Source organism: Pipra filicauda, unplaced genomic scaffold (genome assembly GCF_003945595.2).
Source record: "Pipra filicauda isolate LSUMZ 115617 unplaced genomic scaffold, ASM394559v2 scaffold224_size1409572_pilon, whole genome shotgun sequence".
NCBI lineage: Eukaryota > Metazoa > Chordata > Aves > Passeriformes > Pipridae > Pipra > Pipra filicauda.
In genome coordinates this window covers 454354-481001 of record NW_024104337.1, presented here as the reverse complement: position 1 = coordinate 481001, position 26648 = coordinate 454354, and the positions used below count along the sequence as shown (strand labels likewise).

Here is a 26648-nt window from a genome sequence, read left to right as displayed (position 1 = left end):
TTTATATCAGCTTAGTGGCTTTCTGGTAGGCTTTCTTCAAAGTGTAGGTTTTATCTCAAAACTAATGTTTCCAAAGCACAGGTTGTCATGGTGTGCACCTAATTTGGTGTTCAGTGGAGCTGTTTGTAAATACAGAAAGGGCTCTTGTATAAGAATAATAGTTACTACCTGCTGTCAACTGCTTGTGTGGCTACTTTGGATATGCTACTACCAATAATTGAAATACACTCAATATTTCACCTGAATATGGAGTTTTAAGAGGCTGTTTTCTTGAGGATTTGTCCTGAGAATTTGGTAAGTGCCAGTGGGGCACAGATAAATTAAGTAGATAGAAGCCCGTTAGATTTCTTGCATCTCAATGAATTGTCTGGTGAAGGGAAGCTTGTGTCAGGTGCTTCCTGCATGATGAGGAGAAGGTTCTTAAATGTCATAGTCGGTACATGTTTCTCACTTTTCAAGCTTCTTCAGCTGCGCAAGAGTTACCAAAATATGGTAAGGCAGAACTGCTGTACAAGCATTGCCAAAATGTAATAGGCCTGTAACTAGTTTGCAGTCGATGCCCATTGTCACGTCTGTCTCAAACAAAACAAATTCCTTCTCAAAAACTATTTTGTTACGCTAAAGTTGATCTGTTAAGTGATAGATCAGATAGTAGAAATACATTGAGATTATTCAGCCTTTCTCTTTAATTTTCTTTTTTTTTCATCACAAAATGTTAAACCTATTAGAAACAAAACTGGTGGGGTGGAAAAATAGTAATTTTACAAATTTTAATTTTTTAGGCACTTAAAAAATTGACACTTCTGAAAGACCTACATGATTTGTACTTAGAAAATACAAACCAGAGAATCACTCTTCACTGGGGGTAGGTGGCTATGGTCCTTGTGAATTACCATATCTTTATTTGGCACACTAAGATGCACTGTATTAATTTTGAAATAACTTTAAAACCCGACAGGAGTGCCATAAACTCTCGCTCCTTGCACATAGTCCCAGCTTGTGAACTCTGCAAGCATCCTTCCCTGCCCACTCCTGTTCCACTACTGAGAGAACCCTGCTTTTTCTTGCACTTGTCGTGTACTGAGTCATTAGATTACTTGCAGTTATTGAATGCCAAGTTGCGTTACATCTAGATCTCTGGGGGTTGAACGGTGAGAAGAGTCACTGAAGGGTTTTTTGTCTCTTAATGCAGAGATTAGTCTAATGGACTGTTGGAGGCTTCATTTAAGATTACATTAAGGTTCCTGCCATTGAGCATGATAGTTGTTAAAGTCAAGAGTTACTAGAGCATATTTTCATCCACTAAGCAGATGGACACGCAGTGTGAGTTTACTTAATTGCTATTTACTTTTATCAGCCGGATTTTTCATTTTTGCATTTATTGCAGAAGCAAATTCACAAGCTATGTAAGCCTGCAAATTCTGGAACAGCTCTTAGGAGTGAAGTAACATGATAAAACTATTAAAACCCTTTACATAAGGGGAAAAAAAGGAGTGTGGATGTTTGAAGAATGGTACTAGTCTGAGTGGTGTTTATTCTAGAATTCATTCTGTGAATTTTTTTCATTTTGGTAATCTTTTCTTATAAATGACTCTTTCCTAAACCATAAGGCCAATGTTGTAATTTATCCCTTAATATCATTAGCACCCAGAAATGACATTTCTGTGTACAAGTTTTGCCTTCATTTGCACCTGTACTACTTTATGGCCTGCTGTTGTTGTGAGTGCAAGGCTTCAGCTTGTAGGTCTTGTCTGTATCTGCTCGGCTGTTGCACTTCAGAGGTTGAGACGAGCAAACCTCTACACTACAACTGGAAGTCCCCTTAGCTTTCCCTGCTGTCATGGACCAGAGGTGGGTGCTTTGTATTACTTTGGTGTTTAAGTCTTACTTGATGTGGTGGTCTTGGAGTAGAGATGAACCGTGCTGTGAGGAATACCATGGAGGAGGCCGCAGTTCTGTCTGCAGCAGCAGGTGCTGTTTCCTGATTTGTGCACCACAGCTGGGAGGGAGCTCATGAGCCTGACTTGGCAGTGCAGATGCCATGAAGGGCTGTGTCAGCTCTACAGGTTAACTGAAGCTAAGTGTAATTTCTCTTCTGCATGGCTGACTGAAATGCTTTTCAGGGCTGAAGATATTCGTGACCTACTTCTGTTTGGAAAGGATTTACATATGGAAAGGTCCCTTAATTTGAGCACAATTACAGTATGCTAGAGCACCCATTCAGCAAACTGCTTTTCTGGACTCCTGAAATCTATTTATTCAAACAGCTACTGCTTTTAAGCAAAAGAAATCAAAGATCTAGAATTTTACTACAGTGGTACAGCTGCAGGTACTGTCTTGGTGAACAAAAGTAGGGTTTCTATTGTTGGGTGGGGTTTGTTTGTTTTCCTGAAGGGATAGCAAATGTGTCTTTTTTGATGAAAGCTTGCATGTAATTTGACTCTGTTTTAGGCGAGGACTGTATATGCTGCTGTGTCCACAGCAGCTTGAGACTGGGATCTGGTGGTAGCAGTCATTCAGTGAATGCATTATAGAATCACAAAGGTCATAACTGTCATCATGTTGTCCCTGAACTCAAGTAGCAAAATAGGAATCTAAGTGTTTTTTTCTTCATTCCCATGGACAATGAGGTAAGGGAGAGGTTTGGGGGTTTCTTTCTACTGGCTAAATGGCCTCTCTAGATAGAGAATTCAACAATGGTCAGTGACATAATGCAGTTGGAAATTCTTCTGTATCCCGTGGCTGTGGCTCAGAGCCAGTCAATGAAGCTGAACAGATTTGAACTGCTGTTCAGAATAGTTATTTAACTGCCTAATTCTCCTCACATCCCTGCCCTCCCTGCCCCATCCCCTTTAGGTGGTAATGTTTGTCAATTTGAGAATTGTAAACCAACCAGCTAGCTCATCATTAAATTGGCAGATTACCCAGCAGCTCAGGTGTGAGACCCCTGTGATGGAGTGGCTTGACCTGAAGGAGTAACAAGGAGTCCTGATAGTTTAACGCCTATTTCAGCAGTGATGCCCTTCCTTACCTATTCCTCCCCTCAGTTAATCACTGACAAATTGAGTCTTCTTGAGAGCTGGAATCCTTAATGACTAAACCCCTCCTCACTGCACCTTAATCTGTTGTAGGTATTTGCCCTGATTAGTATTTGGACTCCTGGTTTTAAACGCCAGAGGGAAGAAGTCTTTTCTGATTCCTCACTTTCTTAAGGCATCTGTAATGCACAGCTGTACATGGTGCAAGCCCCTGGGTGTCAGTCTGAATGCATTCGTGCAAAAGTCATGATGTGAAACCAGCATCAAACACTTGGCTGGCCAACGTATTGTATGAAGTGGGAAGCTGAAGTTATTTTCACTGAGAAAGACAAACTGTTCCACAACATATGGCATACCACTATGTGGCCCTCCATGAGGACAGACGTCTAGACATCAAGTATGGTGTAGGTGTTTGGTATGTTTTAAAAAAAAAAAACGACCCAAACCACAACAAATACAATATGGGAGGGCTGGTCTCCAAGCTCTAAAATACGGAACTTGCAGTTGTCTGTCAGTTACTGGATATGTAATCTGGTATACTACTAAGACTCACAAGATGATCTCATGAAGTCACTGTATTTTCTTGCCTGTAAGAGAATTGTGCCTAAATCTGCAGTGATGGAACCAGGTCAACCCCACAGGAGATCTGTTTGTTCTGATGCCAGGTGGAGCCAAGTACCATTTGTCCTTATTATGGTAATTTTTTTCCATTGCTTTCTTCAAGACTCAGCTAAGGTAAGATACAGAATTTTCAGTGTGTATGTTGGAGTGAAATCAGCAGAGAACACATCCAAGTATTAGGTCTGATGTTTGACAGTTTACTCCCAAAGCAAGGCAGGCTCAATGGTGACAAATCCTTCTAAGGTCATCTCTGTGCCTAAGTTGTGAAATAAATTACAAGGTCAACATGCTGCTGGTAGAGGGATAACAGACAAGGTTGTCTTAAATTAATCAGTTTAATTAACTTCTTCTAAAATAACTGGCCTGCATATTAATGATGTCCCTCATTAATTAGGCAGCACTAAAATACTATGTTGAATAGTCTGTTGTAAGGGAGAAATTCACTTGTTTTTTCAGGGTTTTTTTCCCATTTCCCTCTTGGACTGAAACAGTCCTTGGCAGGCTCGATTGGGAACGGGAGAGTACTGTTGTTTTTGTGTTGAGGTTTGCCACTCTCAATTTGCCTGGACGCTTTTCAGTTGTAATTATGTAGATATGATGAATGCTAAGTGATAGAATGAGACCACTTAACTATGGTAAGTTCCTGAGGCAGCCGGTGTTGATTGAGGGAAGTCATGTGAAGTTGCAGTGGGACAGTTAGACAAGGACAGAATCGCCCAAGCACACAGAGCTGAGAGCATTCTCAGTCTTTCAGCACATATTGAATTCGGCACCTCCTTTGTTCTCACCCTCTGCCTTTTATTTCAGGTAATAGTCAAAATCAGTCTTGTGTTCCAGTGAATTGGGGGGGCGGTTATAGCAATTGAGGGAGCAGTTTTAATGTTCACTTTCATTTCCTTACACTCTACATGAGTAGCCTATGGCAGAAAACCGGTAAACTTAAGAATGAGAAAAAAGATGACTGGGGATGCCAGAACATGTTTATAGGAAGATAACCAGATCAGCAACTGCCAAATTCACTAGGTGTGTCCACTTGCTGTGATGAATTCTCTCTGACTGCTCATCCTAGTAATTGTAGAAGAACTGGAGATGCTTGAGACTCGTAACAGAGCTCCAGGCAGAGGGAGCGGTAAAGTGAGAATTTAATACAGTGAAGGATCTAGTTCTGCTGAGTGAAGATTTAAAACAAAAAAGGTTGCTCTTGTAGGAAGCATCTTTGCAGAACTATTTTAGCAAAGCATTATGCTCCTTTAAAGAGGATTCAGGGAGATTCTGAGCATGATTAACTGCAAGTGCTGAGGAAAAAACAATTTATGAATGTACTGCTGAAGAGAAGATGCCGCTATTAAAAGTTCAACTAGCCACAGGCATGTAAGCAATGTTTGCTTCTGAGACAGCGTCAGAGAAAAAGCTTCTGTTGGAAATGTATATACCATGAACAACTGTTCTATTTTTCCTGAGCAGGAAAAATACGTGCTGGTAGCCTGAGCCCACTGTAGCTATTTTTTTAGAGAACTTCCACTGAAGGGTTAGTTATCAGCTATATCACTTGTTTAAAAGTAATTTCGGAAAGATTGATGACACATTAGTAAACTTGTTTGACTTTATCCTGAAAATCAGTCTGCATGAACAGGTCACCTAACTCATTGGAAATTATTTCTTTAGGTTGAGGAACCCCCAGAAAAACCCCCCCAACTGCACATTTCATCAAAGAAGTCGAATGACGAAAGACAATGAGTCAAATTCCACAACATGTGCTCTTTACTAGTGTAGATTAGCTTTTTCAAATCTCCCGCTAGGGAAGAAAAATGTGCCCTGCATACGTAGCATTGCTGTCTTTATTGCAGTTTGATAGCCTGGCCATGTATAGTTTGTCATCAGTTAGAAGAAAGCAGTTAAGGCTGACCAGAACAGTGCACAAGGAGCCCAGTCTTCAGCTATGAACAGCAGCTTAACTACCACATTCAACCTGAGTCAGACAACCTACAGCCTCAGCCTGATCAAAGGTCACCAGATTTATTTTGATACATCTCTAACGTGCAGCTGATGAGTTTTAAACAAATATAATCAGAACTTCAGGTAGGTAGAGGTGAAAAACCCATGTGATATAACTGCATTTTCACATTCAGGAATCAGAGGGAGATGATGACACCTGAGGTGAGTTTGTGTACAAAGGTTCCGCTACATCCTCTCAAGCACATCGTGTTGGCAAACTTTTACTCAGTGCAAAGAGGTTACCAACCCATGAAATAATCTTTAAAAAGGTAGTTTCAGGAAGCTTTATTGAATACTTTTGAATTTGTTAACAGCATCAGTAAATTAACATTTTGCATTAGCCTGCTTTACACTTTTAAACCAGTTTTGCACTATAAGAACTCTGTACTATCATCTTACAGAACAAGTACAGTTTATAAGCATATATAGTTGTGTTTGCGTGTGACTGTGACAGGCCAGAAGACAGGGTTGCTTTGTCACATGACACCACAGGTAAAGAGAACGGATCTCTTAAAACTCTGTCATGCTGGTAAACCATATGGCTGTTCCAAAGGCTCTTCCCTTCTGCTACCTTGACCAAAAAAAAAGCCAGATGCATCCCTATGCCATCACACTCTGTTGTTCGTCCCAAAATAGGCACTAGTTTTAGCCTTGTGGCAATTCTGGTGGCAAAAGATTTGTTCATGATGGAAGTGAGACAAATTCACTTTTACAGAATAACACAACTTTGTGCAGGTATCTTATTTAAGTGAGAAAATAATTCTGTATGGCATTCTGAAGTCCAACATTATTATTTACATTACTTTCTTATATTAATGTTCTAGGAACTTTGTGTGTCTGCCTTGTGCAATTAACTTTCCTGTTGCCTTATTTGTTAAATCCACGGTGGCAAACGCGAGACTTCTTCCTTGCTTCAAAATCTGAGCTGTAATCAATATCTCTTCTCCAATCTTAGCAGCAGAAGTGTATCTTGAAGGAAATAAAAAATGAACTATTAAAAGAGGCTGTATAGAGGACAAATCCAAGAATATTCCTGCATTTTAGATTATCACAAAGGGAATTAGCAAAAGTGGGCAATAAAGATACGTGTCTCTAACTGCCTGCTTGCAAATCCCCACTTCTTAAAGTATTTGAGCTCCTCTAAGTACTGCCATTGGAAGTAAGTATAAGAGTTCTCTGAAAAAATGGAGGCTAGAAAGAAACCCATTGGCTTGGTTCTGAGGAAAAGTCCATTTTGGAACTGAAACAATCAGTATCCAAGACCTCAGTTAAAAGTTAAGTGCCAAGTCCTATTCCAACCACTGCTGGCTGCCTACAGCCTTTCTGAACTAGTCTGGCTGGTTCAGCTGCAGAATGTCATTGTTTACAAAAGCTCCAGGTCATTTCTGTATGGAACCTAAGCATAGGTTAACTGCTTCCCATACCCTGGTTAGAGGGAAGTCATGGAAATCTGGGCAGCCCTCAAATGCTGTTTCCATTCATTAGATAACTCTTTGTTTTTATTTACATGAGCAGGAGGGTGTGCTTTTAAAACACACTTCAGAGAATAGGAAGAAATTCCTCCACAAAAAGCCTGGAAAGGATTAGGAGGAACATGATCCAATCTCCAATCATGACCTGAGGTAAGGGAACAATATTCAAATGTTAGAACTACAGAGCAGAATGTAGAATTGCTGGATATAAATCTTACTGAGATAAATTCCATCAACCAGTCCATTTTTATAGATGACACCATGTCACAAGTATGTCAGTCATGCCTAATGCTGATGTAACACAAGGTCTGTTAGTTGACAAGGGCAGAGTTTCAGCCTTGTCTCTTTCCCAGAGGCTGCTGCTGATCCTCTTGTGGTTACAAAAAAAAAATGTTTCTCTGTTTCTCTCTGTTCTTTCCATTACTAAAATAGCTATCCTCATGACAACTTTTTTAAAAGCTCCTTTCCCAAAAAGGAAAAAAGTTGTCTTATAGCAACGTTCAATATCCAATATTACTTGTTCAATGAAAGCAGTAGTCCAGATTAAACAAAGCTATTAATACTGCTTCATGTAACATTGCCTAAAGGTGATTTTGAATCACCTCCAAGAGACAGCACCTTCCTAAGATTTTATCCCTTATGTAATTGGGTGGGCATACTTGATAGTGTAAATGATTCAGATGTCAGATACAGGGAAAACCCCATAATCATAGGGGAATTTCAGGTTTTAATTTCCAGTAAGATCCTAGTCATCACAGTGGTAGTATAAAGCTTAAATAGATGCTTCAGTCCCATCTGCCAGTGGACAAATCAGAAGATGCTGGGGGAGAAAGAAGGGAACCTTGTAAAGATACAGATCACTCCCCACACAATTTTAAGGCTTTTTTTTTTTTTAAAGACAGTTTTGAAGAGGGGTTACTTTTCTAAGATTTTTAATGCTCTAGTTATTCCAAGTAGGATTACTTTAGTTCCAATCAGTCATAATATCTTCATTAAAAGTAATGAAGCAAAGCTGACAAGCTATAATAGCATGATCAAAGAAAGTTTCAGAACAACTATTTTTTTAAAGACACTGTGCTTTAAATCTGCATTACAGGAAGAACTGTTCTCAGTATAAAACTACCTTGAAATGACATAGAACAAAGGAATCTTCCTCCACTGATAAATTCTGATTCAATCTGTAATTTACCCTCTGTATGAGCACACAACAGTTCAGAGCTGAACTGTTTCCTGTTTTAATATTTTTTCTGGTTTAACATTTTATGGACTAATACTAAAAGAGGGTTTATAGAAAGCTGCTTACCCTAGATCTTGGTTTTTGAGGAGACATTAATGTATCTACACAAGCAAAGTCTGAAGCCGAACCAATTTCTTAAGACTACAATTGACAACATATCAACATACCTTTACATTCTATGAATGAATGGACACTGTCTCTGAAACACGTGTAATAAAAGCTTAAAAAAGTCCAACTCAGAATTTGCAACCAAATGCCAGTGTCTCCAAATACACATCTGCCTCCCCTTTATTTATCAAAACAGGACTTCTGAAACCAAAGAAACCGGTTTCAGGTGGGTGCCACAGTACAGAAATGAGGTACAGTGGAGTCAATATGGGAAGAAAAGTTAGTATGTTTTAGTAAACATGGTGAATGATACCTACGAGATGTTCATGTCCACACTGACTCCAGGTGCTGCTCTTTCCGTGTACAGCAACGCTGCTGTTGACACCACATCCACGAGTGTGGCTGTCAAACCTCCATGTAATGTGCCAAATCTGTTCGTATGTTCCTCCTCTACTTTCATTTCACAAACAATGTTTCCAGGAGTTGCAGAAACAAGTTTCATCTGTATGACCAAAAAAGGAATAAAAAGCTTACTGATCATAGTACCAACACCCAATATCGCCCTGAATCCAAATGAAAGTAGAGCTTGTTTAATTCTGGACTCACGAGACAAACGATGACAGATACAGTAACTCAACTGTCACATTAGGTATTTCCATAAATTTTGAGCAGAAGACTATTGCCTTAGAAAAATGTGTATTTCTATTGCACACAGCTTAACAAAACTTCAATACTTTCTATGCTGTCAGGAATCCTTAGGAGGTAACATTCTTCTTAAGTTTTTCTTTAGCTTTAATCTGTGAGTGAAAGGCCAGATTAGAGGGAACACAAAAATGCTCTATCTCTGTGTACCACAGTTGTGAAGCCGTATTTGTTGGCTCACAAAATAGGAACAAGACCACCAGTAATTCATTAATCATTATATTAGAGCAATCTCAGAATCAGTATTTTGAAATGAGCACTGGAAATACTAATCAGATTGGCCTCTCTGATCTGAAATTCATACTCGTGTAGAAGTATCCAAGACTGTATCACAGTGTTACAGCATCATTATTTGCATATACAGTTTTATTCCACCTCATAGGTGTTAAATACAGAATTACAGTACATCTATGGTACCATGCCTTTCCCTGTAACCAATACATGAAACTAGAATTTTGAGACCAAGAAGTTACTGCAATTCAGCATTTTAAAGTCTCAATTCAAGTTTTCTCAGTTAGTAGCACTATCTTCAAAGTCTGAAAGCAGATGAAAAACTGGGCTAAGTTCAGCATATATATTTATTCCTACAACTTTAGAGTATTAAAAGTGAAATGGGGACGTATTTATTATAATTCCTACTAATTTTAATTCCTCCTTCCTTTTTAAAAGCCTTTTCTTAAACTTCCATATTTCCATACTGTTATCAGCTGAGTTGATCTAAATCTCTTTTAAAAGGTATTGAGATTGAAATGTCTCCAGTTTCATTATTCCTTATTTATAATGCAGCGTAAGAGCTCAGTGTCAGCCAGTGTCCCTTTCTGATAAGCCAAAGTTTATTCAAATTTTGCAGAGAAATGATACATCATCAATGATGATGTAGTACACAGTCTGTCTACGAATGGAAAAAGCTGGGATTAAACAGAGGGGAAATCACTGAGGCAATGTTCTAATACAGAAATAGCACCTTGATCAGTGAAAATCCCAAGTCCTACACCAGACATGCTGTGCTGCACTCACTGGAGGCCTAGACTTCTGACAGAATTCCTAATGAGGACTTCACTGATGCTTGACACTGGGAGCAGATGGCTTCCACTTCTGTCAGGGAGTGGTGCTCCAATCCACCTGTGAGGCAAGGAAAGCATCCAGTTCCATTTGCCATTGCTCTGATCTGGCACTAGGTGCCTGCTGTCATTGACAAAAATAGTTCAGTACTTGAGTGCTTCCAGGACCTACACAGCTATAACTGCTGGTCCGTAGTTCACAGCCCTCCTGTGCTTGTCCTCCCACTCGTCTGCCTTAGGAACCAGCATACTGCTTCAGCTTCCAGCCACTATTGCCATGCACTACTTTGCAAAAAGGGCTTTAAAACTCACAGTTCTGAGCCCTAGGTAGATACCACACTGGAGTTAAACCAGAAACTAAGTCTAATGCTGGAGCTGAACCAGTTTCAGACTAAAACCTGTCTTCTCCAGGATAGGAAAAATCTTGGCCCATTTAGTTACGGTAAGAAAGACTTCAGGTACCTCCCAGAAAAACAGCAGCTACTTTCAATTCAAACACAACTGTACTTTGATTCTTACTATGATCAGGTTAGTGTCAGCGTAATTCTAGAAGATTCCAGGAAAAGTCTAAAAGTATTCCAGAGCAAGGAAGGAAGCCTGTCTCCAAAGGCTCACTGTCCTTTATGAGCTGAAATGCTGCATTTGCTCTCCACCTCATATAATTTTAAGGTAAAGGACAGTAAAGATATCACAGGAAGAGGTGACTAAAAACTAACTGGACTCTTTATAAATAAATGAGCTTCTTAAACATAAAGCTTTATACATTTTTTTTAAACTTCATACTTCCCAACATGTCTTGGAGACACATGACAGTAAGAATTGCTTTGCAAATAGTTGGTTTTTACTGGATGTATCAGATCATGGAGCTGTCAACAAAAGCACTGTTTCCATCATTACATTTGCTCCTCTACAAGGCAAATCATATGAATTTTTGCATGGTTGGTTTTCTTAGATATATTTACAGCATCACTCCATGTCACAGTTGCACAAATAAATAGAAATTCAACGGAGAATTGTAGCATTGCAAAATTTAATGAAAACACTGAAACTGCTTCACAGGACTGCCGTACACAGCAGCTGCGCTACCACGCACTACACAGTTTAAGACAACACAGTAACTTCAACCTTTTTGAGCATAATGTACATGTAATACACATAATTGTACATATGATGTACAATTAATGTACATGTAATACACGTAATTGTGTCTATAAGGAGGAGTAAGTCATTACAGCAGTACCAGTCAAATACATTTCTTTATACCAGAAGGTATTACTGTAGGGCCTTGTGTAGAAACTCAGAGAGCACTGAGGTGCTTGTGTTTTCAGCCTGACTTCAGGGTTAGGTGTGAGATGTCATAATGAGCTCCCTTTTTAAACAGAGAAGAGGAATCATTTATTTCATAATTTCACACTCCTGGAAGAAGAATATCAGCTACTGAATGACTCCTGAAGGTTATTCAGCACAGTCCTCACCTTCAGAGAGCTGCTGGAAGGCAGCTGGAGTATCTAACGAGAGTCACCGAAGAACAATTGCGTTTTCTATCCCCGTGTTACCACCACGGCACAAGCCCCGTTCCGAGGCCTCGAATCCGGGGAAAACACCGCCGGGCCTGCAACACCGGGCTAGTGCCGTGCCCCCCCCCCCATCCCAATCCAGCCCGACATTCCGGGAGAGGAGAGAGCGGCGTTTAAACGAGCAGCCCGGCGGGACGCGCTCCCTGCCTCCCGAGTGCCCGTACCTTGCGGAGCACCCGGTCGAAGCCCTGCGACTCCAGCATGAACTTCATGGCCTCCCTCAGGGTTTCCACCGTGAACCCCATGTTGCCGCCCGGCCGATCGCTGCCCGCCCGCGCCCCGGAACGGCAACGCCGGCGGGCGGTGCTTCCCGCCGCCTTCCAACATGGAGGAGACGGCGGCGGCAGAGGGGCGGCGGGAGGAGCTGGTCCAGGCAGCCCGGGACCCACCGCCGGCGGCGCGGGAGGAGGGTGAGGGTGAGGAGGCGCTGCACGTCGCCAAACGGAGGAAGGTGCTGTGCTCCGAGTTCGCCGCCATCACCAGCAGCGACGTGGCGGTGGCGCGCAGCTTCTTGGCCGGCAGCGACTGGCACATGGAGGTACGGCCGGGGGCGGCGGGGCCGCGGGGCTGCCCGGCGGCGGCCCCTCGCTGCCACCGGCCCCTGTGTTTCAGAGGGCGCTGAACGCCTACTTCGAATCGCCGCTGGAGACGGAGGGGGCGGCAGGCGGGGCGGCCTCCGCGGGCTCCGGCACCTGGTAGGTGAGACCGGGGCAAGGGGGGATGTGGCAGGAGGAGATGGGTCCGAGGTGGGGGCAGCGGTGCCTCCCCGGGTGGAGGCAGGTTCCCCTCCGAGGGAAGGCGCTGGGACCCCCTCACCTGGGGAGGACCATCCCCGGGTCGGGGCCTAGCCCGGCGAGCATGGCATCGCACCTCGGCTGACATGTGCCGAGACAGGTAGTTCTGTGCCTTTTCTGCACTGTTCTCGTCGTTTCCCGACGTTTCTCTCGCCTTGAGAGGCTGCCAGACTTAGGGGCTGCACTTTCTCTCTGTGGATGCTTCAACCACCTTCCGATGGGCTCGTGGATTGCGAGCGTTTGGAGAAGAGACAGGCTCATTTTCTTCTCATTGCCTTGTGCAGCAATACACATGCAGTTTACTGTACACACACACACACATTTGTGTACGTGGAAACAATGCATATATGTATTATACTAGATGTACGGATCTTTATATCTTTAAATAAAATCGGCATGTGCATGCACACCTTGTTAAATGTACCTGTGGAAGTTAAGATGTAAGATCTGTGTCTTACATACACAGTCTCACAGCACATCACCAGGCCATACAAAAGATATCAAACTGCAAGTGGAATTGAATTTTTACACATCTCTACCTGTCATGGTTTAACCCCAGATGCCAACTAAGTGGCATGCACCCATTTGCTTGGACACCCTCAGTGGGGTGGGAAAGAGAATTGGAAAAAAAAAAAAGGTAAAACCCGTATGTTGCGATAAAAACAGTTTTATGGTTGAAATAAAATAAATAATATAATATTAATAGTAATGAAAAGGGAGACAACCAAAAGAGAGAGAGAGAAATAAAACCCAAGAAAGACAAGTGAGGCAAAATACAGTTGCTCAGCCACCCACTGACTGATACCCAGCCCATCTCCAAGCAGCAGTTGGCCCCTCCTGGCCAATTCCCACCAGTTCATACACTGAACATGATGCTCTGTGGAATGGAATATCTCTTTGGCCAGTTTAGGTTAGCTCTCTTGGCCATGTTTTCTCCCAGCTTCTTATGTACTTGCTTACTGGCAGAGCATGAGAAGCTGAAAAGTCCTGGTTTTGGGGAAAGTGCTAGCTAGCAACAACCACAACATCAGTGTGGTTATTCTGTACTGGGTTTGCATGGCAAGGTTTTGATTGTGTGGGGCTACAAGAGTGGCTTCTATGAGAAGGTACCCGAAGCTTCCCCTACATCTGACAGAGCCAATGCCAGCTAGCTCCAAGATGGACCTGCCATGGAACAAGCCCAAGCCCATCAGTGATGGTGGTAGCACCTCTGGGGTAATGTATTTAAGAAGGTTAAAAAGCTGCTGCACAGCAGTAATTGCAGCAGAAGAGAGAACTGAGTATATGTGAGAGAAACAGCGCTGCAGACTGTTCAGTGAAGAAGGAGGGACAGGAGGTGCTCCAGGCATTGGAGCAGAGATTCCCCTGCAGCCCGTGGTGAAGACCGTGATGATGCAGCTGTGCGTCTGCAGCCCATGGAGGATCACGGTGGAGCAGAGATCCACCTGGAGCCCTGGAAGGACCCTACGCTGGAGCAGGTGGATGCCTGAAGGAGGCTGTGACCCCAGTGGAAGCCTGTGCTGGAGCAGGCTCCTGGCAGCACCTGTGCACCCATGGAGAGAGGAGCCCATGCTGAAGCAGGTTTGCTGGCAGGACTTGTGACCCTGTGGGGAGTCCAATGGGGAGCAGCCTGTTCCTGAAGGATATGGGGAAAGAGTGGGAGCAGGAGGAAAGAGTTGAACTACTCAGGTGCTTTGGGTTACACTGATTGTCATCTGAGTAGCTTAAATCAGAATGGTAAATGTTATTTTGTGTCTGTAAGGAGGAAGAGGAACCACTTACTTCGCCTGTGTACTACAGCTCTGTATGACTGGAGTCTCTGTTTTAGTTACTGCGCTTTTAAATTATGTTGAGATCAATACATGGTTTAGAAAATAAGGGAGGTAACGGCAGAAAGAACAGTATTATGCATGTTGACAAACAAGTAAACTCTCTCTTTAGTATTGACCTCACAGCAGATGCAACTACTAGTAATGGCGGTGTCAATGGTGCAGACCCAGAGCAAAAAGAAGATGACAGTAAATTCTCACTGATAACCTGGAACATCGATGGGCTGGATCTAGGAAATGTGAAAGAACGAGCTAGAGGGGTCTGTTCGTACCTGGCATTGTAAGTATAGCTTCATCTTTGTATTGTCATGTACCTGGATTTAAAGGAAAAAAAAAGTTTCTTGATTTAGGTATTTACAAATCTTCATGCCCAAATTATCTTAATGTTAGATGCGCAGTGCAATCACTTCATAAACCCTAAGTAGCTGAAAGTTCGTATACTGACTGGAAGAGGTATGCAGATCCCAAGGGTTAAGTGTTCTGCGATAGCTACTTTAAAAATCTGTTGATGAACAATATTGTTCAAGTTGAAGTCACACATCAGGAACATACTTCATACTTGCATCCTGTGCATAAGAAGAGTAAAACTGCGAGAGACTTTCTTGTCACATTCCAGTAGTATGAACAACTTCACACGAGAGCAAACTGTTTGAAACAACAAAGATTTTTGTAGTGAAATTTTTTCTCTTGCTAGACAATGTTTAGTTGTCTATCAAAAAAGTAAATATGCAAGATAAAAGCAATAGAATCTGTGATTATCTTTTACAGTTCTATCAGTGAAAGCCTACCTTGAATACATTTATGAGCAATTTAAAAGCTCATTGATTTATCTTAGTACAGTAACTTATCAATGTAAATTAAATTATTTAAACATGTGGTAATTTCCTCTCAAAACAGCAGAAATTCCTTAGCTAAATCAAGTGAAAATTGATTTAGTTAACCTGGGGTGACAGTATTTTTCTTCTGTAAATAAGGCCTTAGGTTTGTCCTTCACCTGCTTAGAGCAGGGCTATTCAGCAGCGTAGCAAAAATAGGGACAGCTGTAAAGTCATGTCTGAATCAGCATTTTCAAGACTGCTGCCCCATGTGAACTGTTACTGATTGTACAGCTCTAAGAAATAAGAGACTGGGACAAAATGAATTGAAGGTTACCTGAGGGGATCTGTTATAAGGGTGTGGAGTAAGGTGGTGGTTGCAGTCTTATGGAGAACATGTCCCAGAGCTGCTTTGCAGCAGCTTAAGTTGAATTCCTCATGTATATAGTATATGAAACCTGTGCAAACGTTTGCAAAGTCATGGTATATAATGGTGATGTGTCTACATGCTGCTAAATATGATGGAAATATTTTTTTTCTTTATTTAAAGAATAGATTCTTACAATATCTAGGAAATAGAGGGCAAGGGGCACCTGAAATCCCTGACCCTGTTCTATTTGGCCTCAGAGTGTAGCAGTACTACCTTTTAGTAGTTAAATTGAAAATCTTGCCTTGCTGATTTCAGATACAATCCAGACGTTGTGTTTTTACAAGAGGTCATCCCACCACATCTCTGTCTTCTACAGATGAAAGCAGGCAGTTACACTATTATTCCAGGTAAGAAAAAAACAGAAAATGAAGTTTGGTTTTATTCCGTCTCCCTTGCCAAACCCTCCAATGATTTGTAGGAATATAAAGAATGAAGTGAAGAAGGAAGTACTTAAATTATTTTCTGTGTTTTCATACCAGCATATAGCTTGATGCAAATCACGCATGTCTAAAGTTTGCTTGCCTGGTGGTTTCCTTTATATTTTTTTTCTGCATTTTGAAAGACTGGTAGCAGTGTAGCCGAAAAGTACCATAGATAACTAATTTCATAAAAATTTACATTTAAAAAATCTGAAAAATTCAGACCACTATTATGCAACATTTCACTAGTGACTTTGTACAAATTAATGTTGATTCTCACAAGTTGTGATAATAAGGTCTCTTTCAGAACGTTAACTTATTTATGATACAGCATAAGATATCCTCGAACATTCCTTTCCCTGGTTCTCTTTAGGTAACATAGATGAGTATTTCACTGTCATAATGTTAAAGAAATCCAGAGTGAAGCTACTGAAACATGAGATAATACCTTTTCCAACAACTGCCATGAAGAGGAACCTTTTGGTTGTGCATGTGAGTGAGTCAGTATGTACTAAACAGCTTTATTTATGCCTTCCAAACAAAAAATGCCAGGAAATCCTGGAGTGGCTTTTTCTCTATGACAGTCTCAAACAGCAGAAAAATTACTTCTCCAAACATACAAACCCAGTGGCATTTGATACTAGCAAACTTAAATCTTTTATCAAAATTACTTACTGTACTTTATTTTCAAGTCTCATAATCTCTGAAAACAAAACTAAAAGCCTGTTATCCTCCTGTAAGCCACTTTTCTTCAATGTGAAACTAATATTAACCAGAACTCTGTCATTCAGTAATCTGCTTTGTGATTAGATTTTGTCTTTGAACTTCTTATTGTGGTTTGGTTAGTAACATTGCCTCTTTGTTTCACACATAGGTGAGCATATCTGGTAATGAACTTTGCCTTATGACCTCTCATCTGGAGAGCACTAAAGATCACTCTAAGGAACGTACAAAGCAGCTGCAAATAGTGTTAAACAGAATGCAGGAGGAGTCTGAGTCCACCACTGTTATATTTGGAGGGGATACAAACCTCAGAGACAGCGAGGTAAATAGAAATAAACAACCATGTTATTTAGAGAAGGTATTCTGACAAAATCTTCTAATCTTCTCAGGCTTTTCTGTTGTCCTTATGAGAAATTAACTGCTTAAGCAGAACAGAGATATTCAACACTTATTCTTAAAAAGTGAAAGAGTGGCTAAGTAGAGGTAAGCATTGCTATGCTGAGGCATTGTTATAGCTGAGATGATTTATATGGAGACCCTTTCCCAATAATGAAATACTTTATTGACAATATTTATATCTGAGCAGATGCAGGGAGAGTTGATGAAGTTTTGACTTCAAAAACATGTTCTCATTTTGAGAACCTGATCTTTAGTTGCCCAACTTGCCGATTCTCAGCCTGTAGAACCAATGAAAGAAAAGGGTACTCTAGAGAAGTAGATCTTGGGATTTTAATCCCCCATAATCAAGACATTCAAAATTAGAGGTAATTTTTTGCTTTCAATACTAGAAGTGAAATTTGTGCGTTGTTACTAGAACATCAGAGTTTCATCTCTCCCTGTCATGAAATTCCATTGCAGTGAATTGGAGTGACATTGGTTCAGAGAACACAGTGTTGACCCCTATACCTCAACAATTCAGAGCTGAACATTTATTTTGTAACATGTTTTGGATTTAGACAGTACTACAAGAATTGGTCAGTCTTTAGAGAATCCTGAGAAATACCACAGTTTAGAAACATCTCCAAGATCTTTGTTCTTAACAACTTAATGTTTTGCAGAAAAAAGCAATGCTGTGACAACTCAGTTCTATTTTTGAAGGTAAAACTTGCGAATTCAGTACGTTGTGGGTTTATGTGGTTTTTCCCCCTCTTCTACCTTCAGGTTGCTAAACTTGGTGACTTACCTAAAAATGTTACGGATATCTGGGAGTTTTTGGGTAAACCACAACACTGCCGCTATACTTGGGACACCCACTCCAATACCAACCTAAATGCACCATACAAGTGCAAGATGAGATTTGACCGTGTTTACTTTCGTCCTGCAGTGGAAGGGGGAAATATTATTCCTCGAAGTATGGACTTAATCGGCTTGGAAAAACTAGACTGTGGCAGATTCCCTAGTGATCACTGGGGTGTTCTGTGTAATTTTGATGTGATATTATAAAAACGTAACAAGGCTTGCATCGTTAGTTTTTACATGACTTATTCTTGTTTTTACAAAATTTTACCTTCTCAGTTTAAGTAGGGTGTATTTAAATTTTCAGCCCCAACATATGCTCTGCTCTTTGGCAGAATGGCTTTGGCAGGAGTGGCTTCATTTCAGGCTAGGGTTCCCTCTTCCTTATTGTTTGCATCTGCTCTTGAATCACATTTTTAAATATTTATTTTTAAGAATATCTGCAAATACTAAACAAAATTCTAGTTTTAAAATGGGAGGAGAAACCTGTAAAAACAATTCACAAACATACTCAGTGGTTTTAAAAGCACTTTTATTTTGGCACATATTATGATCTTATAATAAAACCTGCTTTTTTATTTTAAAACTACTTTTATTGTGCCTACTGTGTTTATTTTGTAACCATTTCCATCATCCTTTACAACCTTGTCTTTTGTAGGGTGTTCTGTATTAACTTCTGAAGTTTGTGTTGAATTTACATACCCCTTCAGGCAAGACAGTAAGGCAGCTGAGGAAAGAATGAGTAGATTCTCACAGAATAAGGGTTTCTTAAGAAGGAATTAAACTACTATTGAACAGATTTAAGAACAATATGCCTTCTACTTGACAAGAAAAGATTATAGGCAGTTGCGTGGAAGTTGTTCACTTGGGATAGTATATACCTTCCTTTATGTTTATTAACATGGATATAAGTTGTGGATTAAAACGTGTTGTCTTTCGATGTTCTTCTAGAAGCTCTTGTAAACTGCTGTGCAAAGCCTGAGCAGCCCAAGGTCTCACTGACTTTGCAAAAGATCAAACAGAATTTCTTACTCTAGGAACTGTGTAATCATTCTCGTAGAATGGAAGCGACCTACAAGGACCATCTGCTCCAGCTACCTGACCAATTCAGGGCAGACCAAAAGTTAAAGCACGTTTTGAGGGCACTGTCCCAATGCCTCTTAAACACTGACAAGCTTGGGGCATTGACCGCCTCTCTAGGAAGCTTGTTCTGGTGTTTGATCACCCTCTTGGTAAATAAGTGCTTCCTAGTGTTCAAAAGGTTAACCTTAACCAGCTCCTCCCTTCATCACAGGGACAGGGAGGCCTGAGGTCGGTGTGGTTTTCCTTTGATTCAGCAGGAGGCCCAGGTGACCGTACTAAACAAGCAAATAAACCTCAGGATATTAATTCATCTCCACAGAAATCAGCTGCGGAAGTCTCTTGTTCTGCTGTTGCTTTAAACATCAAAACCCAAATTCCTTTTACGGAAGGTAAAAGAACAGCCTGTTTTGGGAAGGATGTCCAAATCTTTGTATCCTGATTGCTCTCAACATATTCCATTATTTTATAATAACTCAGCTTCAAAAAGAGGAGGGCAGAGTCACGTTGAGCCTATGATCTCTTCTTTCTATTCCCAAATAAACAGTTATATAAGAAAGTGAAAAATATCTACAACTGACAGGATTTTCCTTTCAGGCTTAAAATGGGGCTGACACAGGTCACACATTCTGACTTGCTCCATGATCTTGTCTTCCTCACCAAGAGCCTTTGAAGAAATGTCATGGGGTTTGTTTTCAGGGCTTAAACCTCCTCCTCCTCCTCCTCTCTGTTAGTTATAGCCAAAGGATTTGTGGGGAAGGTAAAGGTGAAGGCGTGGAATAAGTTTGACTTTTCTAAAGGTGTTGGAGAAGGGGAAAGCACAATAAACTCATGTTTCCTCACAATAAACACCAGATTATGTGGCTTCTGTATTAGGGCTGCTTTTGTTTTTGAGGCTGCATCTTCTGGACTGTTTTGGAAGACATGAAAAAGGATGACTCCTGTTGTTCTAGAATAGGCTTTTAACTTGGGGAAGAAAGAACAAAAAGAAGGAGAAAAGATTCAAAAAAAGAAAATATTCATAACAGTGTGTGACTTAGCTTAGATGCCTAAACTCCAGACCCATTTTTAGCATTGACTGATCCCTTCTCTGATGAACAGTGTTTCTTAAACTTTGGAATAGATAATGAGGGGCTACGTAAGATTTTTAATAGGCACAAGCAAAGACATAACACTTTGTAAGGGCCAATTCATTTTTGTAATTATAAACGGTGGGTAAGAGTAAGACTATAGTCAGTGCAATTAGTGGTTAGTCATGCTTTCAAATGAGGAAATTATGCCTACGTCTTTTAAAAGTCTTACTGAGTTTTTCTATGGAAAAAGTGATAATACTTAAATAAGTTTAAGAAGACATAAATGCTAAATGTTTTACCGACTACTGGATATGAAGCAATACTTCTTTAATTAAATGTACTTTAACCACTTAATAAGCATCCAAATTGCTGACAATCAAGAGCAGTCAGAGTCCTTAAAATAATTTGTCTTAATTTAATCAGTGATGTAAAAGGTAAAATATCTGCTGAATACAGCAACTAAAACCTAAAGCGGTAGAAACAGCAAAACTAAACCAAAGATGTCTTGGCCTGCAATTAGTAATTTGATTTATTTTCCTTATTCAGTAGCATAATCTTATGGCATCTTTATAGCCCAAAGAACTTATACAAACATGTGAATGTGAGAAAGTGCAATCATTCTCTTATGTGCTGTTGGAGGCATTGTTTTATTAATTCTTTGATTCAGATATCAAGAGAAGCAATTTTTACTGAGAATCCAGCCAGTCTTACACATTTTTACATCAAAAGAGCTTGAATTTGCTAAAAGAGAAGAGATATACCTAGAATAAAATAAAGAAATGTTAAACATCCAAGGAGGCAAATAGATGGATTGCAGAAAAAAAAAAGGGGAAAAAATAGTAGCAGGCATAACCACAGTAACAGCAGAAAACTCCCTAATCATTATTGAAACTGTATATGTAAAGAATATCTATGCTCTTGACTGTAGAGAGTAATCTGAAACTCTAACTAATAAAAAATTGTTTTACAAAGAGGAAGTGTATGGAAGATTAAAACAATGAACATCACACATCATATGCTGGTTTCAAAGTTAACTTCATGCAATAACAGACCAGACATATTCAAAATTACTAGATCAAAATACAAACATGATAATCTATATTATGTCAACACCTGCAGACCTCAGTGTTATGGATGCTGTATAAAATAAAAGACAAGAATATTTGCACAGAAACAGATGGGCTGTGTTTTGATGAGCTAGTGGCTTGGTTTTCAGTTGTTTCAGCCAGTATAGTTGAAAAACTCCATAAAGGTCATGTTTTCACTTCTGCATATCTTAACATATTTTCCCCCAGTGGCAGCCAAATCCTGTACAAAATCCTGCTGACGACACAGTGCCTGTGGGTGCTGCCTTGGAATACCGATGGCAGGTTAACCCCATACAGGGGTTACAGAGTGAGTTCACTTAACTTCATTAGAGTAAGTTTTCCAGGTTTTTGTTCACTAAGAGTATAATAAATACTAATTAATGAAGATTCGAAAACAGCATATTTTTATTTCTTGGAGACCAGGCTTGTTGTGTGATATGAGCTCAGAGGAAATGAGTCCCAGTGACTGAGAAGCCGTCAGTGTAACACTGCTGTTTTGGTAATGCCTGAGAGATGAGGAGGCTTAAACAGGAGGCACAGTAGGCAGAAACACTGCTTAATTACAACTATTGAAATGAAAGTTATATTGTATCTGCAACAACCCACAGAAAAATCACTAGTGTTATCTTACATATTTATGCTCATATGATAAGAAATTGGCCTACTAACGTATTGTAGATGTACAGTTTTGACCAAGGAAAAGGGTAAGAACGTTTGTTCGTCTTGTTGAAGGATAACACTTAAATGAAAGACAAAAAGTAAGGATTACACCATGCCATTATAATATTTTGAACTATTCTATTTCCTGATACTGCTGCTGGTGGGACAGAGATGCTAACAAAAACAAAAATCATTTGCTGAGACAGAAGCTTTACCTGGACCTGGTAGAAGATGCATGCAAGTACAACTGACAAGGCTGAACAAATAGTCCAAGAAAGGGAGCTCACTTCCTTGTGGCTTTCAAAAATTTTCCCAGTGATTGAAGAATCAGAAAAAAATCTGCCTTGAAGATGAATACAACCCTCCTTTTCAGTGTTGGCAGATGTCACGGGTGACAGCGGGTCTGTCAGCACCTTGGCACATACTGATGAAACAATAGATGTTGACCAGATCAAAGTATACCCCTGAGATGGACTGAAAAGAGAGGACTGAAAATGGAGGCCCTGATCCTGACAACATACTGATGCACCCTGAAGAAGCTGTCCTGTGGGAACAGAGAACACTGTCTCATGAGAACAGGAGCACTGTCTCATGAGAACAAGGACCTGTTTTGAACGAGAGTGGTTGGGAAGAACATCAACATGAGAGAAAAATAAGAGCAGGTGCTCGGGACTGTTGTGGGAAAGAACTGGGCTGTTTTGAGAAAGAGCAAAGTTGTTGTGAGAAAGTAGAGTTTAGAAAATGCACCTATTAGCTGTAAGAATTCTGGTGTGAAAGTTTGAACTGTCCTATCCATGTGCATTACGTGTGTTCAAAAACTGTACTTAAGGGGCTGTGCAGCAGCCCCGGGGGTCCCTGCTTTTTTCTTGGAATAAACTTTGCTGGAACCTTTTTTTGTGTCGCTTTGGCCGTTCCGACACTTATCAGCGACAGGCAGACATTAACTGAAACAGGTCAAAATTTTTATCCATTTAAGATGGGAGGTGGGGAAGAAGAGTCTTTCTGGAAAAGCATAACACAATCTCACCAAGGTGTGATAATCAATCCAGTGCCTCTTCTAGACCTCTTTGGAACAGGTGTCACATGACAAACTTCCAAACAGCTGGTTGATTTGTGAACAAGGCAGATAAGAAGGGTTCAGGTGCTCAGAGGGCTGCACCAGCTCCCTGCAATGAGTGAAACCTCCCAGTAATACCGTGCCTTGAGTCAGGGCTTCCCTGCTACCAGCATCGTAGGTCCATTTGGTGGTGATGGAATGGGTGCTTGCCAGGTATCCAAACTACCTCTGAAAGTCTGGCAGTGAGTTAGTTGTCCTAGCTGACGACAGCTTCACAGGGCTTTTGTCTGCCCAGCTGAATTAACTTACTGCAGAAAGGAGCTGGAGGTAACCAGATCAACATTCGTTTAGTAAGCTACTTTTTAAAGCTTTGGTAGTCTTTAGATAGCTTACAGCACACTCAGCCTATTATATCATCAGTGTTAAACTTTTAGCTCCTCAGTGCTATGAAAGGCAAGAATTGGCTCAGCTAGAAAATACCATCTTAGCCTCAGCCATCTGCTTTCTTGGTCTGCTCCTCAGTTTCATAGCATTTCTGGACTTAACAGACAGTGAGTAGGCAATATGAGCTGCTGCTAGAGTTCATGAGTGAGAGCCATTTGCTCTGATGCCTTTGTGTTTGCATTGGACTGTTTGCATTCTGTTTGTTCAATGAATAAGGAAAGTCTGTCTGCGAGAAAACCAAGGGCACTGCACCAGCTACTGCCATGCAGGGAAAGCAAAGAGATGCACTTGCTACTTTCATCCTTTTCCCCCTACTTTCACTGAGATGTCTCCTCCTGACAGGATGAGAAGAGGCCTTATCTCCTTACGCCTGCACTGCACCATGGAGCCTTTTGCATACTTGCACAGATGGTTCAAAAAGCTTTAGCACAGAGTATCTAAATGAATATTCTTTCCTGCAGAAGAAGTAATAAAATAATAAAGAAATAATAAAAAAAAATCTGCAGTTATATCTGGTGCTTTTCCAATCAGTAAAATTAGGAACTCACAAGCACACAATGCATTGGAGGACAATCATTGTCCCTCGCTGGCTCTGAAAATCAACCCTGACAAGAAGGCTGCAGGGCATGGGAAATGGGGGTGCCTCAAAAAGGAGAGATAGCCAGGCTTCCTCTCTGCACACACACTTCCTTTTCAAAGCCAAGCAGTCTCTGGCAACATCAAAAAATTGCAACATTCTCATTGATCTTTTTTTGTGTTATTATTAGAATAATTATTTTTACACCAAATATGCTGACTTCAGCCTCCGTAACCGTAGCCTAAACATGGCAATCACAGAAACTGAGGAATCAAAATTGACATAACAACACAGCATGAAAAAATATTTTAAATGCAGTCAGACAATTTCTTTAGGCTCCTTCATATATACCCACAAGAAATCCAGTATAACAGTTCAGAGATTAATATCCTCATTTACAGATCAAGTGCATAAGTTACTGGCTCCTTGTACAAGGGAAGATTTGAGTAGCTTCAGGAAATGTCATACAGCCTACTGTTAAAAAAAATTGGTAAGGTGGGAATTAGAGGAAAAGTAAAAAGACAAGGCAAAAAACTTATATGCTGAAGAGATGACATTTTTACATCTTTAGAACACCTTTTGTTCCCGTCATCCTCTAGCACCTGTGAAATACCATTTTCCTGTGTCAAGAATTGTCAATTTATCAAAGAGTAGGCAGAACTTAACACATAGGGGAGCAGCCATAAAGGCGACCTGGTTATAAAGGGAAAAATACAGAACAGAAGAAGGTACCTGCTGAAATACAGGGAAAATGCCTACCAATCTGGGAAACACGAGCATCCTTGAGAAGCAAAGCTGGCATCTTTGAAGTGCAGCTGAGTACAGAGAAACTGGAAACATCTTGAGACACCATTGATAAGTGCAGAACTAAGGAACTAAGGAATACATATAGGTGTATACTGTTGGGTAGGTTAGGAAAATACGACCATCTTTGAACCATTCTACTAATAGTTTAGCAAACTATCCACTGCTTATTGCATGTATTACAATATTTTTATACCCTCCACTCATTCTGACACAGAAATTCCATGGCTCTGCTCCTGGATCTGTGCTGACGTTCTCCATTGTGCAGTTTCCATACAAAGCTGTTTTGACAAGCAAGACAGGCCATGATGGCAAAAATACCATTCCCTCCCTTCACAGTAGTGAGCAGAATGCAATGTCCTCGAGTGTTGTGCTCCTTGTGCCAGGGCCTGCAGAGAGACTTTAAATCATGAGACTGGCCAAACAGCCTCAGGAGTTTGTGCCTCAGCAGCATCCTTGCCATAAACGTGCTCAGGTGCGTGTGTGGGTTCTGTATGTGGCTTTGAATATGGCTTATGGAGTTTGTCCTTTCATTGAGTTAACTGGCTTTTGGGTTTATCTTCAGAGTTGAGAGAGATTGTTTGAACTGCCAACCTTAAGGAGATCAATAATATGAATATATTTAGAAATCTGGACAGAGTAAACACTGTCAAGGTACCCAAAATTAAAATCTGCAGTGCTGTGCATCCTCAAAATACAACATCTGGGGTGCATTTATTGTCTTTTTAAAATCAGTAATTAGCTGTTGATGAGTTTTTTGAGGTCTTAGCAGTAGCTGGAATATGGCTGTGAAACAAATATTTTTCAAATATTTATTTAATAGGTTAGGCCTGACTTGACTCTTGACTGTGTTGCATTCTCTAATCCTGCTATACCCTTTTTGAATGGGTGATGTTAGTCAACACAGTGATGTAACAGCATTTTTATTTTACTTCCACTACTATCCAATAATTCCTAACAATTCTCTTTGCCTTTTTGACAAATGACGAGAATCAAACTGATTTTTTTTTCAAAAACCTAGTCACACTGACTCCCATATTGCTAAATTAGTCCAGCACTGCAGAGACACGTGTGGTTATCCTTCCACGAGGGCACATGTCCTTGTTTTGGTCTATATGATAAGAAGAAAGCTTATCTGATGGGCAGTGAAAAAGGAACAAGCCAGGGAGAAGACCTTTTTGCTAAAGCAAGCTTTCCCATTGCATGTCAGCAGCTTTCACTTCTTCGCTGACTCCTGAGTGACAATACTAGGGAAGAAACAAATTCTATGTCCCACACATCTCTCCTCTTCATCTAACTACTGCACTTCAGTGTAGGGAATTGGCTATAGAACACGGCTTGCCTAGGCCGTGAGAAAATCTGAGATAGCAAAAGCTACAGTGTCTTTGTGCCTGCTAGTTGGCTAGTAAACAGGTCGTTGTGATTAGCAAAACAAAAGCAACTGAGAGCCACCTGTGTCAACATAAGAAGGGAGTGAGAGACGGAATCAACATCTAAGTGTCAACAAAGGAAAGGAGTGAGAGACGGAATCAACATTTAAGCCAGAGCCAATAATGAGCTTAGCTTTTGCAATATGTATGAGCTAATTATAAAGCATATATTAAGCTGTTAGCAATGATCAATAAACGAAGCTTGCTGATTCTCATATTGAGCGTCACTCTCTTCCCTCGTTGCGACACTTCAGTACAGAATTTCCACAATTAGAGCATAAATGATCTTGTACTTTTATTTTTGAGGAAAATTCTACCTTATTGACATCTTTCTTTAGGGAATGCCCGTAAGCACAGGGAAAGGGTCAGGTCTGTGAA

The 26648-nt window shown here is 40.6% G+C and overlaps 2 protein-coding genes across 3 annotated transcripts; one reads left to right on the top strand and one right to left on the bottom strand.

Annotated features, from left to right (window-relative positions):
- Positions 1-5914: 5914 nt before the first annotated feature.
- On the bottom strand, positions 5915-12118 carry ACOT13 (acyl-CoA thioesterase 13). Of its 2 annotated transcripts, none has more exons than XM_027745326.2 (3): positions 11976-12118; positions 8789-8973; positions 5915-6623 (listed from the first exon to the last, which is right to left on the bottom strand). In XM_027745326.2, exons 1-3 carry the CDS (start codon positions 12054-12056, stop codon positions 6467-6469), a joined length of 423 nt encoding a protein of 140 aa, XP_027601127.1. In that variant the 5' UTR covers positions 12057-12118; the 3' UTR covers positions 5915-6466. The 2 variants fall into 2 exon arrangements, with proteins under 2 accessions (XP_027601127.1, XP_027601128.1); XM_027745327.2 differs by lacking the exon at positions 11976-12118 and adding an exon at positions 10138-10309.
- On the top strand, positions 12070-18647 carry TDP2 (tyrosyl-DNA phosphodiesterase 2). Its single transcript, XM_027745325.2, has 7 exons — positions 12070-12349; positions 12424-12506; positions 14547-14714; positions 15935-16026; positions 16472-16590; positions 16973-17143; positions 17983-18647. Exons 1-7 carry the CDS (start codon positions 12137-12139, stop codon positions 18262-18264), a joined length of 1128 nt encoding a protein of 375 aa, XP_027601126.1. The 5' UTR covers positions 12070-12136; the 3' UTR covers positions 18265-18647.
- The last annotated feature ends 8001 nt before the right edge of the window (positions 18648-26648 follow it).

Bases quoted from the DNA above. Each gene is read 5' to 3' on its own strand.
- ACOT13 (XM_027745326.2), bottom strand. From the start codon at position 12,056: ATGGGGTTCACGGTGGAAACCCTGAGGGAGGCCATGAAGTTCATGCTG. The intron at 8,974-11,975 runs GTACGGGCACTC...TTGGTCATACAG, and splicing joins TCGACCGGGTGCTCCGCAAG to ATGAAACTTGTTTCTGCAAC. The intron at 6,624-8,788 runs GTAGGTATCATT...ATTTCCTTCAAG, and splicing joins AGTGTGGACATGAACATCTC to ATACACTTCTGCTGCTAAGA.
- TDP2 (XM_027745325.2), top strand. From the start codon at position 12,137: ATGGAGGAGACGGCGGCGGCAGAGGGGCGGCGGGAGGAGCTGGTCCAG. The intron at 12,507-14,546 runs GTAGGTGAGACC...CTCTCTCTTTAG, and splicing joins TCCGCGGGCTCCGGCACCTG to TATTGACCTCACAGCAGATG. The intron at 16,027-16,471 runs GTAAGAAAAAAA...GGTTCTCTTTAG, and splicing joins CAGTTACACTATTATTCCAG to GTAACATAGATGAGTATTTC.